The sequence below is a fragment of the Xenopus laevis genome, chromosome 5L, assembly GCF_017654675.1.
Source record: "Xenopus laevis strain J_2021 chromosome 5L, Xenopus_laevis_v10.1, whole genome shotgun sequence".
Taxonomy (NCBI): Eukaryota; Metazoa; Chordata; class Amphibia; order Anura; family Pipidae; genus Xenopus; species Xenopus laevis.
In genome coordinates, this window is record NC_054379.1 from 39708450 (window position 1) to 39728041 (window position 19592).

The window sequence follows — 19592 nt, forward strand, 5'->3', positions numbered from 1 at the left end:
AGAAAATAAATAAATAAACAGCCAGATAGATAATACTTTCAATTACATTTACAAAGAATTTTAAAACCATTGAAAATTTAAAATTAACATAAAGTATATTGAAAGGTCATAGAATTACATTTTTCCTTTATCATGCAATACGTTGTTCTTGGTTGGAGGCCCCCTTGAAAATACAACAATATTCAATAACATATTAATGTCAGTAACCTCAGAAGTCCAATTGTTGGTAATTTTGTTTAATAAGAAATAATAAAACGCATAAATAAAAAAGGAGAATTCAAAGAATCCTACATGAGTGGGAACATCCTACCCACGCACTTCTTATCAAGCACCAAAAGAGGGGGTGCACAGCTCTGGGCTGCTGAAGAAAGTTCTGTGTGTTTTTTTTAGAACATCCATGTTAGGAATTTTCTATGATTACATTCAATTCCAAGCATCCAGAGTGGTTAGTCAGATCTAAAGAACATACTCATGTTAATGAGCTCTTATTATCTGGCACATAAATGAGCTCATCTTTCTCCAGACTCATTCCGTTCAAATGCTAACGAACATTGAAGAAAAAAATAATAACTTGGTCGTGCATTCTTCTATGCTTAGTAGTGCTTTACAGATGATGAATTCATAATACAGATATAGCTATCAATATAAATGTAAACATAATGTATTCTTGTGCTTACAACAAGCAAACTGAATAAAGCTGTCTGTGTCATAGCATTCCCTATATCACCATACAAAAGCTGGTACTTATTTAAGTCAAGCTATTATTTATTATTAATAAGTTAAAGTTGGCTTTTTTCATGGCTAAAAAGATCCCATGCTCAGTCCTTTAACCAGCTACTGACAGAAGAAAGGTTTAAAGGTAAAGAACAAGAGGCCACCCCATTAGACTTTTAAATGAAGTAGCATAGGTGGTTCTTCACAGTGAAGGCAGTGAGGTTGTGGAATGTCCTGCTGGGTTATATTGTGATAGCAGTTTCTATCAATGCCTTTAAAGAGGTGGTTCACCTTCAAATTAACTTTTAGTATGTTATAGAATGGCCAATTCGAAGCAACTTTTCGATTAGTCTTCATCATTATTATTATTATTATTATTATTATTTGAAATGGGGTTCACTGACCCCGTCTAAAAAACAAATGCTCTGCAAGGCTACAAATGTATTGTTATTGCTGCTTTTTATTACTCCTCTTTCTATTGAGACCCTCTCCTATTCATATGCCAGTCTCTTATTCTCTTATTAAAACCACAAATAATAAAAACCAATTGCAAATTGTCTCAGAATATCCCGCTCTTTATCATACTAAAAGTTAACTCAAAGGTGAACAACCTCTTTAAGGGTACTAGCATTAAGGGAGATTGGTCACCCTTGTTTAAATCTGCGATATTACCCCATCGGTAATAAAGTAAAATCGATGACAGCACATACTGGGCATTTTGTTTTCCGAAGTCACCCGAAGTAAATCAAAGTATTACGGTAAGGCCACACGAGCAGATTTGGGGAGATTTAGTCGCCTGGCGACTGCCTCAGCGTGTTTTCCCATAGTCTACAATGAAAAATCGCCTGTGCTAAAGCACACGCGGCGATGCGTTTTCAATAGTCGCCCAAGGTTTCCTCTGTGAGGCAACTTTGGGCAACTATTGAAAATGCATGGCCGTGTGTGCTTCTATGGACAACATCACTGGTGATGTTTTTCTCCAGTGTTTTAAACATCATGATAAATATGGTCTTAAAGAGTTTTTTTCTACATATAGGAGAAATACACATACTGCAAATTGTAATGTGGACAATATGTCACCAGCTATAACTAAATTCACAACAGGTTGATGTTTAGGCCTATGTGGTATGAAGAGCTGTATACATTTCTGTCTAAAAAGCCACAGTATGTGATTATTGTTAAGCAACAAAGATTTATTGCTTGCTTTCCCTGGCAAATGATGCCTAATACATGTGATTATTGTTTTACTTCATAGTATTGAATAGTATTGAAAATGGCTGCCCAGCTGGGCAATATCATTCGTTCAATAAAAGGGCAATAAATGTTTGGTACACTTGTCTGAGAATATATGTTGTATATGTATATATGTGTATATACAAGAGTCCTCTGCACTCAACCCATTATCAATATATTTAAGACAGAGATCCCACTGGTGTCTAATAAAAGGGCAGCCAAGCTTGGTAGTTTTACTTTGAAAGCAGCTAGTAAGTTGCAGGTAAAACTTAGTCCCTTTGTAAAATGTATAATGAAGCAATAGAATTCTTAATGAATCAGATGAAAATTGAGCATAGGACTGGCCAGATATGGGATGACTTTGACGTAGTTGCCCAGCTTAAATATATTGCAATATATGGACAAACAATCCCTGTTTTGTTTAAAGGGTAAGGCATTTTTCAGTAGCAGTATGCACAAAATGTCTCTGTCTTAAATATATTGGGGGGGGTGTGTGTGTGGTGTGTGTGGCGTGTGTGTGGTGTGTGTGTGTATACATCGGCCAAACCCCAGAATCCTTTGTGAAAGATTCGGCCAAATACCGAACCCCAATATGGGAAGGGGAACTTTTTTTACTTTCTTGTTCTGGAACAAAAAGTCATGCGATTTCCCTCCCCACCCCTAATTTGCATATCGCTTGATAAAGGTCCCCAGGTGGGACCGAAACATTGGACATAATGCTGTATTACAAATAAAAACAATTGATTCATCTTTACAAGAGTGTGCTGATCCCTTCATCATATATATATATATATATATATATATATATATATATATATATATATTTATTAGCGATGCACCGAATCCAGGATTCGGCCGAACCGAATCCTAATTTGCATATGGAAATTAGGGGGGGGGGAGGGAAATCACGTGACTTTTTGTTGCAGAACAAGAAAGTAAAAAAATGTTCCCCTTCCCATCACTAATTTGCATATGCAAATTAGGGTTCGGATTCGGTTCGGTATTCGGACGATTTTGATCAATTGATCGCAACTCATCTTCGAGGGAGAAGTGCGGACGCCCTAAGTATCTTTAAATCTCTTTCAAATTTTGATACAGTCCTATTATGGACTAGACACATATTTGTCAGAATATAACCTTTACAGGCCATCTAAATATATGAAACAAAAGTACCTTTAATGTTACTCCTATGACGTTAATGGCATCCTTAATCTGAGGATGATTGGTGTTCTGTACAAGTTCCTCACAAATCCACAGGCCAAGAGAGCAGATTGCAATACACCTGTGGATACAAAATGGCATATTAGAAGTAGTATTTGCAACATTACATTATTAGAGCAGGTTCCCACAATCGGTATTAAAGTAGCTAGATAAAACATGCTGATACAAGGAAATATTTAACTACTTAATGTAGTTAATAACATGCACATTTCACACAGTAGAAAGGGTCCATAACACTTTCATAGCTGCTTTGTGGTCCCCAGATGCTGCTTAACTTTAAAGCACAGCATATGGCAACATATACCAGGTTAAGTGGTAGACAATTTAAAAATTGACTTTCAGGCTTACCTAGCTACTTCCACAGGCTCATCTTTGGCGTTCTTCAAGAGTTTATCAATTAAATAGCTCTATAAAAATCAGATATACATAATCTTAGTGAAATCTTAAATACAAATCAGTACACATAAGCGTATTGCTTTCAACACACATTTTAACAATTACTTTTAGCTTTAAAAGAGACAGATTTGACATGCATATACAATATATACTGAGAGGGTAAAACATTCTCAACACAGATATTAAGAAGCCTTCGTTATGAGTGGAGGGGGTGAACTTAAACATTGTAATAAAAGAATCTATCATAAAGACAATGTCTTTCTAATCACAACCGTTAAGCAGCAGTTGAAACCCTTTGAAAACTATTATCATACAACCAAAACATTAGGTTGCATAGAATTGTTAGCTCACAGGTATAAAGCGGATACCTAGGTGTTAATGCATTCAGTTCCAGGAATGGATTAAAATAATCATTGTGTGGAAATAGCACTCGTGAACTTGCATTGCTGTGGTCATCTTACACAAAGGTGCTTACTGCAATATGGAGACACTTGTTTGTGCCAAAACTTTGCTCAGGAATAATACTTAAAAGTTTGGTTATCTTTCTTTTAAAGAAAAGGCTACTATCTTTTAAGGAAAAGGTTACTTTATGTATTAGTAAAGCAGCACCTGCTATATATAAGACTCATCTTCCAGCCATGCACTCTAATGTGGCATTGAGATACCCAATGAAAGTACCCTGTGTGTCCATCAGAGTAGAGGTAAGTAGACGTGTGTATAATAAAGTACAAAAACACAGCTGAAATGGATTGCATGGTAAGGTAAAGGGGTGGTTTACCTTTAAGTTAACATTCAGTATGTGATAGAATGGATAATTCTAAGCAACTTTTCAATTGGCCTTCATTTCTCCTTTCTGATCATTTTTTAGTTATTTGACTCTTTCCAGCTTTTAAATGACCTCATAACAAATCCTCTGTAAGGCTACACATTTATTGTTATAGCTACTTTTTATTACTTGTCTTTCTATTCAGGCCCTCTCCTATTTATATTCCAGTCTCTCCGATCATATATGTCCCTACTCAAATAGTTATATATTTTATTATTTGCAGCCACTGTATACTTACAATAAACACATTAAAGGGATACTGTCATCGGAAAACATGTTTTTTTCAAAACACATCAGTTAATAGTGCTACTCCAGCAGAATTCTGCACTGAAATCCATTTCTCAAAAGAGCAAACAGATTATTTTATATTCAATTTTGAAATCTGACATGGGGCTAGACATTTTGTCAATTTCCCAGCTGCCCCTGGTCATGTGACTTGTGCCTGCACTTTAGGTGAGAAATACTTTCTGGCAGGATGCTGTTTTTACTTCTTAATGTAACTGAAGGAGTCTCAATGGGACATGGGTTTTACTATTGAGTGTTGTTCTTAGATCTACCAGGCAGCTGTTATCTTGTGTTAGGGAGCTGTTATCTCGTTACCTTCCCATTGTTCTTTTGTTTGGCTGCTGGGGGGGGGAAGGGAGGGGGGTGATATCACTCCAACTTGCAGTACAGCAGTAAAGGGTGATTGAAGTTTATCAGAGCACAAGTCACATGACTTGGGGCAGCTGGGAAATTGACAATATGTCTAGCCCCATGTCATATTTCAAAACTGAATATAAAAAAATCTGTTTGCTCTTTTGAGAAATAGATTTCAGTGCAGAATTCTGCTGGAGCAGCACTATTAACTGATTCATTTTGAAAAAAAATTTTTTCCCATGACAGTATCCCTTTAATAACAGAGCTCCATGTACCTTAATATCTTTATGTTCTGTGCTGGTATCCGTTTCCCCAGCCGAAGACCCAAGTAATGGGAGATCTTTATACACATTTGGAAAGCTAACAAGTGACCCCAGGATAGTCTGAGCTTCCAATCGTGGAGCCTATAGGAAGATTAAAATAAACAGCTTTTCAAAAGAGTACTGTTATAATGAGTAGAAAGAGTAAATGTCTCAAGAGAGATTACCAAAAGAATGAAGCTTATAAATAAACGGCACAGCAAGGCCATCTTGAGCAATCATAGGGCATCATACTAATAAATTATTAGACATCCCCCATGAGTCATCTGGGCCCCTAAAGGAGTTGCAATGAAAAAAAATGCCCCTCGCATGCATGTTCACACCCTTGATCTGCCCTCACCATGGCATAATTATGCTAAAACTCCCTCCATGATTCACCCCAACCCATTCCTCTACAAGCCCAGTGCCAGAAACCCGTTATCCAGGCTGTTAATTACAGGAATGCCATCTTCCATTGACTCCATTTTATCCACATCCAAATTTTTAAAAATGATTTCCTTTTTCTCTGTAATAATAAAACAGTACCTTGTACTTGATCCAAACTTAAGGTGGCCATACACGGGCCGATAAAAGCTGCCGACAGACCGTGTCGGCAGCTTATTGGCCCGTGTATGGGGGCCCCCGACGGGCTTCCCCGATCGAGATCTGGCCGAAAGTCGGCCAGATCTCGATCGGATGGGATTAAAAATCCCGTCGGATCGCGGCCGCATCTGTTAGTTGATGCGGTCCCGCGATCCGACCGCCCGTTTGGCGAACGCTAGGATCCGATCGTTGGGCCCTAGGGCCCACGATCGGATCAGCCCGATATTGCCCACCTCAAGGTGGGCATATCGGAGGGAGATCCGCTCGTTTGGCGACATCGCCAAACGAGCGGATCTATCCGTGTATGGCCACCTTAAGATATCATCAATCCATATTGTATGCAAAACCAGCCTATTGGGCTTATTTAATATTTACATGATTTCTTAGTAGACTTAAGGTATGAAGATCCAAATTACAGAAAGATCCATTATCCAGAAAATCCCAGGTCCCAAGCATCCTGGATAACAAGTCCCATACTTATGTATTTGAAATAACATTACTCTCATAACCTACCATTTACTTACAAGGAAAGGCGTTGATTGTTTGCTGAAATACTGGTTTAATCCACCTCTATTTGTAAGGTTGTGTCAAAAAATAAAATAAATTGTACAGATTTCAGAATAAATAATATAAATATATTATAATGTTAGATATAGATATAGATATAGATATATATATATATATATAGATATAGATATAGATATAGATATATAGATATAGATATAGATATAGATATAGATATATATATATATATATATATATATATATATATATATATAGATATAGATATAGATATAGATATAGATATATATATATATATATATAGATATATATACACACATACATTTATATATAGTCACAAATCAAAACTGGTGATGTGTCTACATCTTAAGGGGTTAAAGCTGAAATCACATTAGGCTTGCAGCTAAACAATAATGACTTCAGAGGAAAGGTTAAGTTATATAGCTATTTCTCTAAGCTCAGGTATATTTATTTCAAATCAGCCCTGTCCCTCGATTGATTTTACTTCCTGTTAGCCATTTTCCAATAATTATTTGTGCAGTGTCTTACAGCGGGCAAGTGCTGGTGATGACAGTGGCTGATTACAAGTGCTACTTATAATGGGAATTATTCTTCCCATGAGACACAATTAACCTTTCCTTTTTTCTGCACGTTCTTTTATTCTCTCCTGATAGCCAGAGCCGATTACCTCGTCTTATCCTCGAACAGGCTTGCTTACCAAAATTTATTTTTTTTGTTATATGGTACAAAAACATTGGGAACTGAAATACTGAAATAGCTGGTTTTTTAAGTCAAAGAATCCAACACACCAAGTCAGGGCATTATATTTTCCTTTACATTTAACAAATAAAACTGATGTTTCTAGGTTATATGTAGATACTAAACATGTATTCCTGTGGCTCCATATTCTTTATTGAATGGCTTGCTGTGGATGCTAGATCGCAGGGAATAAGGATAAACTTTCCAGTGAGTTTAGCTTCTGTTGTCCAACATAATTTAGGGCCACTGATTCGGACATTGTCTAAGCAATTCTTACATTCCTTGAAAGAAGCTCTCTGTAACTTTATACAGGTATGGGACCTGTTATCCAAAATGCTTGGGAGCTGGGATTTTCTGTGTAATGGATCTTTCAGATGAATATGTCCCCAGCAGCTCTGAGAAACGAACACTAATTTGGATCTTTTTACCTTAAATCTGCTAAAATAGTTTAAACAATAAACCCAATAGGGTTGTTTCCCTACCAACAAGGATTAATTGTATGTTAGTTGGGATCAAGTACAGGTATGGGACCTGTTTTCCAGAATGCTCGGGACCTGTTTTCCAGAATGCTCGGGACCTGTTATCCAGAATACTCAGGACCTGGGGTTTTCCAAATAAGGGATCTTTCCATAATTCGGATCTTCATACCTCAAGTCCACTAGAAAATAGTGTAAACATTAAATGAACCCAACAGACTGCCTTTGTTTCCAATAAGGATTAATTATATATTAGTTTGGCTCACGTAAAAGTTTGAATTAAATGGAGTCTATGGGAAACGGCTTTTCTGTAATTTGGCGCTTTCTGAATAATGTGTTTCCAGATAACGGATCCCATACCTTTACAAGGTAATGTTCTGTTGTTACAGAGAAAAATGAAACATGTTTAAAAAAAATGTAATTAATTTATAAAGATAGAGTTTATGGGAGATGGCCTTCCAGCAATTCGGAGCTTTCTGGATAATGGATCTCTGGATAACGGATCCTGTACCTGTACTAGCCCCTATGCAGGAGTATCAGCATTCTGTTTACTACAATAGGGACTGATATTGCTAAGAAACACATACATGCAATGACTTATTCAGAACTTATTCATGAAACTAGTTTAGCTCACCAACACGAATGTAAAATAAAGTGCACACACCGTAGTACAGCATCAGAGCAATTACACTTTGCATTGAGCTGTATGTGATATTTCTGGGTTATATATACCAATCATTTATTCCTAGATTCCTCTAGCAATAATTTACATATACACAACACTGCCTAAAAGAAAACAAATATTTTTTTCTGTTACTCTGCCACAAAGTTCCCTTTTTTATTCTAATGACAGGCTGATTGGCAATACTCTGCTTTTTATTTCTCTGTTCAATACAAGACTACAACAGAACCTAACTGAACCTTGGATTTCCAACCTTTTTATTGAGGACAGTTAATGAGGATGTGAAACCAAAGCCGCTGCAGTTAATGGCACAATATTAGCGAGGGTATGCTTTCTCTTTGATGAAACACCTCTGCAATACCAGAGTGTCATCCTATCCTGCAATTTCACACATCAGCTGCCATGGTATTTCTCCTCCAGAGACCCGTTTCACGTTGCACTAATGAGTTGACACCTGTTGGAGTGAAGAAATCTGAACCTTGTTAGCTCTTGTGCTTTCTCCATAGGGAATACAGGTTTAGCATTGTCATACTTACCTCCAACATGTCTGCACTCAGTACCCGGGCAGCAGCCGTGATGAAGTCCCCTATGAGCATGGTGAATCCAGGAAGGCCAAGGAAGAAAAAGCGAGATGGACAATGCCTTATGACTGCATTCAATATGTCCTGCAAAAAAAATTAAATTGTAAAAGGTTCTTGAACATAATTTTTGTAAGCCCTTTAATGTAGAAAAATTAGAATCAAAGCAATATACTTTATATTTTTTTTTTTAAAATAAATAAAACGTTATAGCCCTGTCTCCTTCCAAATTTGACAGATATAGATGCATAGCAACCCATCCATTTTAGCATATAATTTCCTGATTTTAGAAAGGGGCAGGCCCGGATTTGTGGCGAGGCCACAAAGGCCCAGGCCAAGGGCAGCAAAATTTTAGGGGTGGCACACCGCCCTGCTACATCCTAAGGAGCACTGTGTGCTCCAGTACTGGTGCGCACAGGGGCCGGCGCTAGGACCGCGCAGCCATGGGAGGGCACTCACGAGAATCGTCCGGTGCTGGCGTCGGGCACCGCTTACATAAATCCGGCCCTGAGGGCGGCAGGATTTTAGGGGGTGGCATGCTGCCTTACCACACCCACATTGGTTCAGCAACACTGGGTATGCGCAGGAGATACAAAAAATACAAAAAATTTTTAAATTTCCCACTAATCCCCATTGCTCCGGTCCCAATGATGAAAATATAAATGAATAAAAGGGAGGGGACGGGGGGGTGATGAACTACAGCGGGCCTAGGGGTTCCCATTACGTAAATCCGGCCCTGGAAAGAGGAAAAAAAGAATAAATGTGCACATATAAGCCTGAACACAGAAAGCATAAACGTTGCTACTGATCTTGTATTATAAACTGTAAATGTAGTCCATAAATATATAGCAGTAAGAGGGATTGGGATGGGCAAAGCTTAGTCTTTCATCTGTAATCAAACTGTAATCTCAAGTACAGGTATGGGATCAGTTATCCAGAAACCCATTATTCAGAAAGCTTAGAATTACGGAAAGGCCATCTCCCATAGACTTCATTATAATCAAATAATTCAGATTTTTAAAAATGATTTCCTTATTCTCTAATAATAAAACAGTACATTATACTTGATCCAAACTAAAATATAACTAATCCTTACTGGAAGCAAACCCATCTTATTGAGTTTAATTAATATTTACATGATTTTCTAGTAGACTTAAGGGATGAAGATCCAAACTATGGAAAGATGAATTATCCATAAAACCCCAAGTCCCGAGCATGCTGGATAAAAGGTCCCATACCTGTACTAGGCGAGGGTAATTGCAGTCCTGTAACAGGTCAATGACAAGAAGTTGCCTTTTCTTTGCCTTAGGAAATGTCTCAATTTAAACCCTAGAGGGATGTAGTCCAAGTTCAATTTTGCTTATTTTTTTGCTTAAGAGGAGACAAAGTACAGGTATAGGATCCCTTATCCGAAAACCCGATATCCAGAAAGCTCCGATAGACTCCATTTTATCCAAATAATCCAAAATTTTTAAAAATTATTTCCTTTTTATCTATAATAATAAAACAGTAGCTTGTGCTTGATCCCAACTAAGATATAATTAATCCTTATTGGAAGCAAAACCAGCCTATTGTCCTTATTTAATGTTTAAATTAATTTCTAGTAGACTTAGGGCATGAAGACCCAAATTACAGAAAGATCCGCTATCCGGAAAACCCCAGGTCCCGAGCATTCTGGATAACAGGTCCCATACTTGTACTGAGAAAGAACAGTTCAATTATATTTGCACCTTATTTTATTCATACTATGCACTGCATTGTTCAGCACCTAAGGTACATTTTTGTGCAATTTGCGGTTGATATAGCAGGGCATTTGGGGCATACTACTCCAAACACAGAAAACGGGAAACTAGGCACTCAAAAAAAACCCACGAAGGTTACCACACACAGAAAAAAAAAATATTTGAGCAACATCTCTATCAATTTATGCATTTCGAGTTCCATGAGCACTTAAGTCATAGGCTAAATAAAACTTTCTTAGATGGCTAGATTTAAAGTAGACTAGGGGCAACAGAAATCCAAAAAAAAAGCAACAGCCCTCATTTTTGGGCAAAAACACAACATAATCTGGCAATTTTGGTGCCCCCCACAGCTTTAAACAGAATGAATGCATATAGGATGCTGCTTTGCCCATGTAGAAGCTGGCATCTACACTCATCAACCAGCTTCTACATGGCATCTATACACATCAGATATTCCAAATTCATTTTTAGATACGCCCAAATTTAACCCCACCTAAATCCTAACTTGCAATTTAAAGGGACACTGTCATGGGAACATTTTTTTTCCCTTCAAAACGCATCAGCTAATGGAACTGCTCCAGCAGAATTCTGATCATTTTTCAAAAGAGCAAACAGATTTTTTTATATTTCATTTTGAAATCTAAAATGGGGCTAGACATAAAGTCAGTTTCCCAGCTGCCCCCAGTCATGTGATTTGTGCTCTGATAAACTTCGGTCAGTCTTTACTGCTGTAATGCAAGTTGGAGTGGTATCACCACCTCCTTTTCTCCTACAGCATCCTAACAACAGAACAATGGGAAGATAACAGCTGCCTGGTAGATCTGCACTCAATAGTAAAATCCAGGTCCCAATGTGACACATTCAGTTACATTGGGTAGGAGAAACAACAGCCTGCCAGAAAGCAGTTCCATATTAAAGTGCTGGCTCTTTCTGAAAGCACATGACCAGGCAAAATGACCTGAGATGGTGCCTACACACCAATATTAATAGTAAAAATACATTTACTTGCTGGTTCAGGAATTAAATTTTAGATTGTAGAGTGAATTATTTGCAGTGTAAACAGTGTAATTTAGAAATGAAAATTACATCATAAAAATCATGACAGAATCCTATTGACGATTTGCGGATTTTAGTTGTTCAGAGCTTCAAAGTCACATGATATTAAGATTTCAGAGCAGACAAATGATACAGCTCTTACATATTTTTTACTTGGTTAGTCACTGGCTTCTTCCCACACAAAAGTGAATCTGAAGTCGGATGTATGAACAGAGGTACTAAACTACACCTGATAATAACAACCAAATCAGAAAACAGTTTTGAAAAGTCTACAAATAAGTTTGAAATTGAAAGCAAATACCTAATTGGTTGCTACTGAAATGGCATTTGTGCAATTTAGACTTTTTTTTTTTTACTAGGCCCTGTGGTTATATCATAAAATCAATGTGAAATGAACCCAACGATCAGTTTGATTATGGAGTGGTCAAGTTGAACTTATGAAACAAAATCAGAGCAAAAGGAGCAATATATCTATGGTCAGGACAGACATCAGGGATGGGGTCTGTTGGGGGGACAGGGCCAGGGGTTATCTAGTCAGGGGCCGTATGGCAGAGGCTCTGATAGATGAGAAGTTCCAATCAATGGACAAACAAGGGGGAGAACTTGCAGGGGAGTGGAAGAGGTTTTGGGCTCACTGTTTTTTTTTTTTTTTTTTTAAAGTACACTAAATCATTCTTTTACTCTATTAATACAAAAACCAAAAATAATCAAGAAAAAAACAAGTAGTCTAAAAGTAAGGGTCTGGCCACATGCGCAGATTCAGGGGGCATTAGTCGCCAGTCGGCAAATCTCCTCTTCTTCGCGGCGACTAATCTCCCCAATCTGCCTTCCCCCGGCTAAAATCGCCTGGGGGCAGGGACACGGAGCACTTCATTTTCCTTAGTTGCCCTAAGTTTCCTCGTGAGGCAATTACGGGCAACTTCGGAAAACCAAGCGTTCCGTGTTCCTGCCCCCAGGTGATTTACATTTTAGCTGTCGGAAGGCAGGGGAAGGCAGATCGGGGAGATTAGTCGCCGCAAAGTAGAGGAGATTTGTCGCCTGGCGACTAATCTCCCGAATCTGCACGTGTGGCCAGACCCTAAAAAGCCAAACAATACAAACATGTATTTTTTGCAATTGCATTTTTATCTGTATACAGAACCTAGCTAAACACAACAATCTACCCCCAAAATAATTCCTTTTAACATGTTCAGTTTGGTGCTCTTTAGAGACTCCCTTGTGAAGTCAATAGAAGTGGCTTTCATCAAAGCCTCAAACTTGCATACAGGGAGAAAACAACACATCAAGCAAATATTTATGGCCGACACACATATGGCTATCTAATGCCACAGTATACTTGCCTAGGTAAAAACGCAGTTTCATTTGTGACAAATGAACAGATTGTGTTTTCACTGCACAAACACACCACTGTACTGCTTCTTTCAGGTTAATATATAAACTGGCTTTAATCACTTCCTTTGATACATTTTAAGTCAATATCAGGAAGAGCAAACATTCTGAGAGTGAGCAGATGGGCTCTGCAGCTCATAAATGGTGCTCTGAACTGCTCCAGGGAAGGAACAAAAGAAGCACCTTTTTAAAAAAAATATAATTAAGGGGTTGATTAATGCCGAGGGTTCCCCACAACACACCTGTAATTACTGTCACCACTAGGTATTGTACCGAGCCCTTGCCTTTGGATTTTAGCAGCAAGCTACGCAGCAGTAGCAGATGGAAGTAGATCTCTGTTGACATATGCTACAATAAAAGGGTTCGGAGAGACCTGGCTGAGAGAGGTGACAGAATGTAGTACAGCTGAAGGCTAATAACACAAACAGCTATGCTGTTACGTTTGCTCTGCTGGCTTTTTCTTCCATCTGTCGGACTTAACGTGTTTAAACTCATAAAAAATGAACAACATACTGAATTGAGTGAATGCTTTAACTTCTTGGGATTTACAGGAGTCTTCAATGGAATGTTTTGTGGCCAAAATGCTAAAAGCATCTCAGCAGAATGTCTAACACTCTGCATTTACAGTAAACAAAAACACAGTTGTAACAGTAGCATTCAATGCTCAGAATTATGCTGTTGGAAGTCCAGTGACTTGACATATCTGGTCCATTTTTAAATTAACCCCCTACCTGATTTGATAGCACCTGTTGCCTTTTTTAAGCAGGACTTGATACTGAAGGCTGATTTTAAGGTATGGCTGAGAAGGAATTAGGGGGCCCCTTGGGGTAAAAGTGTTTTTTAAACCTTCATGATGTATTTAGCGAACAGCTTAATTGTCAGCCAAAAAATACTAAGTTTAAACCCTTCCAAATAGAGCTGGTATACTTATGGATGCCAAATTTAGCTGCCCAAGACCAAAAGACACAATACCCCTAAAGCTCCAAAGTAGTACAGGTATGAGACCTGTTATCCAGAATGTTAGGGACCTGGGGTTTTCCAGATAACGGGTCTTTCTGTAATTTGGATATTCATACCTTAAGTCTACTAGAAAATCATGAAAACACTAAATAAACCCAGTAGGCTGGTTTTGCTTCCAATAGGGATTATGCATATGAGTACAAGGTACTGTTTTGTTATTATAGAGAAAAGGGAAATTATTTAAAAAAATTTGGATTATTTGATTTTAATGGCGTCTCTAGGAGATGGCCTTTCCATAATTCTGGAGCTTTCTAGATAATGGGTTTCCGGATAATGGATTCCATGCCTGTATTGCTTACTCCTTCAGAGTTGGGGTTTACAATATCAACACTGTTGAATTCAGCCCAACGCTGAACTCTCAAATCAAGGACATGACAAATTTCTGAAGCAAACCCTAATTTGCATATTCCGATTACCATTATTCATAGCTTTATTGATATGAATTGCTAGGGGGGAAGCTTGGGTTATCAGTAAAATATGGATGGATCAAAACTTCACCTGCACTTTTAACTCCTAACATTTTATAACTAGTCTATAATTCTTGTAATACCTATACTATATGACTAAAAGCAGTTGGACATCTGACTGGCTAACAACTCATTCAGAAACTGTGCCAACAAAGTAGGAAGCAGAGAACTGTCAAGTATATCATTGTACACTCTTGCAGTAAAGGTCTACTTTCAGTGGAATCAGGGCCCTAGCCCTAACCATGGAAATCAGCCCAGACCATTATTCCTCTTTAAACAACTTTACCATTGGCATTGTGCATTCAAGCAGGTAATGTCCTGCCTGAATGCATTGTTAATGGGGATATGATGTTTGTGTGCTGCTGAGCACCAATAAAAAAACACATGCTCCAAACAAATAGGTCTTGTGCTGTCACTGTATTCAGCAGTGACAATTTAGAAAAAGAGCCTCACGTGGTTACATTCTGTTTTCACTAAATTACCTTAAATGCATATTTGAAGTTTTTACTGAACATGAAATACAATTTATAATTTCCATCGTGCCAAAAATTTCATATTGATCAAATGTATGATGTGCTGTGGACACTGCATTCACAGTAAGGAACTATCCAGCTGTAACAAACAGACACACAGATTGAGCAAGGATTGCAGTTGAAGAATAGAAATGGAGTGGATTTATTCTCTTGCTCTTCAGATCAGCATGCCAAGCAGTTATATTTAATAATTTACATACAAAGGGTAAACAGCCATCTGTTTTGATAATCTGTTAGGATTAAAAGTGGTTAATAATAATATTAGAAAATGATCAGTGTAAGTGTAATTTTTGAATAATTTTCTAAACAGCAATTGCATGTAAACATGCACCAAACATGGTGCATCTGACACAGAGCTGGACACTACTGCACCCTCACCGGTGCCGAGGAAGGGATGTCATTGTGTCTGTGCCATTGCATGGTGCTTTCTGTGAACTGTTTTTTTGACAGGCACCAGTTCGTAAACTGTACATGGCCATGCACTTACATGCCCTTCAATTTCACACAAAGGGAGTACTGTACTGAGGGGCAGATTTATTAAGGGTCGAATAGTAAACTCAAATTTGAATTTTTACTTTTTTTTTTTTTGGTGTCAAAATTCACACATTCATATTTTAATTCCCCATTTCAATGTGAGATTCATCACATTTCGACCCTGTAAACAGTTCTAATTTGAATATTTGTCACCTTAAACCTGCCGAGTTAATTTACAAGTCAATGGCAGAGGACCATGTTATTTATTATCAATCCAGATAAACACATCAAGGGTCTTAAAAACTTAAAAAGTATAGTATTATATAGCTCTGTTGGGGTGCCCACATTTATGCACTTATCTAATTTTGTCATGATGCATATTTTCTTTTAATACAATAAACTTTATGTCACTGCTGAAAATACTGCTGTTTCCATAAGGCATGTTGAGGGTTATGTAATAAAAGGCACTGAATTTGCCGGGGGCATTAACCCATAGCAACCAATCAGCAGGTTGCATTTACTGGTCACCTGTTTAAATGCAAACATTTTATTGGTTGCTATTGGTTACTGCTCCTAGGCTTAGTGCCGTACATATGGGAGGTTATATATTAAAAGGAAGTTGCTACTTTGAAAGATCAGTCAATGATAAACAAAACTCCAAAGAGTTAAGAGCGGTTCCCAACCTTTTTCTATATGTATATAGAGAAGGATAAATAGTATAATAATACTATGGATAATAGTGTAATAATATATTATGGATAATAGTCAAATATCAAATCATATAACAAACACAGTATCTTTGAGCGTAAGGTACAAGGTAAGAGAAGCTGCAACTATCTGCTGTTCTGATCATTTTAAATAACAGAAAAGAGCACTTATGCAGAGTATGGCTCCTGGTATGAAATCCATCTGTTGGGCTGATTGGTTGGAAACTTTTTAATATATATTAAAAAGCAACAGAAATTGTGATAATAGCAGGGATTTAACTACAGAGGAAGCAGACCCTGGAGGTATAGGGGCCCCCTAAATAATGATCAATTTTAACATAAATTGGTAAAAAAGGACAACCTCGGGTTATGTTGGGGGTCCTAAAAATGAATTTGTTGTGGGGCCCATTAAAATCTAGTTACGCCACTGGATAACAGTACACCCTATTACCACCCACACCTCATATCAAATAGAAAAGGATCACTTTTTATTGCCCTGAATGAATACAATTCATTTTTCCCATTTAGTGAGACGCCAACCAGTGTGAACATCTGTCATTTATCAGAAAGCTTAAAGGCAAGAGAAAAGAAAATCACGTAATCCAAATAGATATTTCTTTCCAGAATCCAAAGTGCGGTTCTTTAAACACAAACTACATTCAGAAGCATGCAGCCTGGTAAATGAATCACTTTAATTGAATGCTACTGTATGTACACAATGAGTGGAAAAACACAGCCAATAAGGGGAAAAACATATGGTGACAGCAACAGAAATTGGTTTACTCATTTGGAGCGACGTTGTCTCTGCAGCTCTCTCATAATTGACCTTTTGAGGGATAAATGTGTAAAATAATTTTGTTTATTATCGGCTCCAAAGCTTTCCACAATTATGAAGAATAAAACGGTAAGAAAAGGAAGGGTTCGTTCTGCAAGCATTTCCATTGTTTACATAATTGCACAGCTATAATTTCGTTCTTGTGTTGTTATAAAAAGGTATTATAGGGTGGGAAGGGAAAGTAGAATCATTATGGACCATTTCAATTCAAACTGAAATGCTGCAGTCATAAAATAGGAAATGTCCCCTCCGTATTCCAGTTTAAATTAATTAGCAGTGCAAACAAAAAAATGGATTTACCCCCTCCAGGTCTGTAATGCACAGATTTGCACTGGCACCAATAAGGTTAATCCCCTGCAACACCCATGAGGGGTTTCTAAGCATCAGCCTAGCAGGGGTTAAAATGAATCACAAGGTGATGGGGCATTAAATAAAATAAAAAATAATATAGCATGGGGTTTTAAAGTCTTCAACACAGATGCCAGTTATAGTCAGAAAAACAGAAGGGAAAAAGGTCAAATGAAAATAAATATGTATGCACTCTGCTATTTTTAACTTGACATTTTTGTGGAAGGGAAAATAATGTTTGCCGTTGTGTAACCAGATAGGCCGTCAATCTGTTCTTCCCCAGCAAAGCAGAATATTCATTAATTGTACAAATTCGTGAGGTGTACTTTCATTGAATCGAAATGACAAAAAAAATATACCCTAATTTTTTTCTCAAAAGATATAAAATTAAGGAAAAATCAAGTCTTTATCACTCAAACGCACACATTTTTGTGCAACAATCTTGCTGAACTCGGGTGAACAACACTACTTAACTTGGTTTTAGAATAGAATAACTTTGTGCTATGAAACTAGTAATAAGTAAAAGGATATCCATTTAGGGGTTATTTATCAAAGGACGAATTTTAGAGCTATGTGAGCTTTTTAAAACCTCAAATGAACTCACAACTAAAATGGTTTCTTATTTACAAAAGACTCAAATCACCAAGTTCAGGGTTAATAACCAGAAAACTGAAATTGATCGAGGTTAGTGCAGAATACAAAACTCGAATCCCTCGAGTTTTCGAGTGAAACCCACCGAAAAAACTTCAACATATGAAGGCTATTAATATGTTCAAATGGTTCAAGGGACCTCTGACATTGAATACGACATGTCCTAGACAGGTTTTAGAAGGTGTATTTTCAGATTCAAGATATTTCCAGGGTTGGTGTATAATACATCTGTAAAAAAATTCAAAAATTGTTTTTTGACCCAAAAATAACCTCGAAAACTTATTTTTTTTCGTGGAAAACACAACTTGATAATAAATAATAAATCTGCCCCTAACAGTCAACTGATGCATCCAAGAAACCCTGCTTCTTACTTTATAGACTTAATACACTTTGTTGATGCTTGAACTTAAAGGGGACCCGTCACCCAAAAAAATTATTCCAAATCCTATTTTATCATGTTAGTCAAGCAAAATGAACTTTAATTACACTGTATAAATTATCTGAAACTTGTTTCCTTCAGTCTGGGAATTCATAATTATAGCAAGCAGGCAGGAGCCATTTTGTGGACACTGTTATTAGGACAAGTCTTGCATCATCTCAGAATCTTGTTTGTGCACCAGAACGGGGGACCCGATGTCCATCCCCATGCCCTGGCTACACAATTAAATGGTGAAGATAACTGGGGAATGTGGGGAGAGTAGTGACATCTAGGAAATGCTGAATGGAAAGTGATTTGGAGAAGAAATTGCTTGCCCCGCCTCTATGCTTAAGGCATAGAGAAGGGGCAGGCAATATTTGATTGACAGCTGAGATTTTTAAATGAGTTTACAACAGCTATGAATGCTTTAATAAAAAAAAAAGAAATTGGATTTCATGTTTAATTTGAAAAGGACTTTTAATATACAGATCTTTCTGGGTGACAGGTCCACTTTAAGCACGTTACATATAAATACACATTACCACTAAATTTGTGTGCAGATGGTAAATTCCCTCCTCCAATACGTATTTGAATCCTTATATCAGTACAGTATTTAAGTCCACAAGGTGTTCTACGGTCAATGGTAGAAATGTGTTATGTACTGCTGTGGCATTTTTATTTTATTTTTTTAACTCTTTTACCCATGTATACTGGAGAATTTAAACGAAGAAGTACAATTACATTTAGCAGAAACTGAAATTTTATTAATAATTCAAGTAGACTAGTTCCAAGGCATTGACTATACGCTTCCCCTCTGGTGATGGGGGTCGCCGACCCCCTTCTCCATTGTGTAATAGATTGACATTGGAACAAAAGCTACAGTGAGGCTAGTGCAGCTTTAAGCACAATGTCACTCATTTTGATACCATCAATCCTGTTGGAAGCCAATATGACTAATGCAATGCAAGTGAATGAGGATGTCTGGGGACCCACAATAGCGCATA

The 19592-nt window shown here is 37.4% G+C and overlaps 1 protein-coding gene across 6 annotated transcripts in view; it reads right to left on the bottom strand.

Moving 5' to 3' along the window:
• ralgapa2.L (Ral GTPase activating protein, alpha subunit 2 (catalytic) L homeolog) overlaps window positions 1–19592 on the bottom strand; it is a 223123-nt gene that overhangs the window by 110714 nt on the left and 92817 nt on the right. For 5 of the 6 annotated variants that reach the window (XM_041562670.1, XM_041562669.1, XM_041562672.1 and 2 more), the window contains 4 exons: window positions 8907–9035; window positions 5305–5433; window positions 3517–3575; window positions 3121–3229 (listed from right to left, as the gene is read on the bottom strand). In XM_041562670.1, the coding sequence (XP_041418604.1) occupies window positions 3121–3229; window positions 3517–3575; window positions 5305–5433; window positions 8907–9035 (426 nt within the window). The remainder of the gene's footprint in view (window positions 1–3120; window positions 3230–3516; window positions 3576–5304; window positions 5434–8906; window positions 9036–19592) is intronic. The other variant, XM_018262908.2, reaches the window with a different exon arrangement.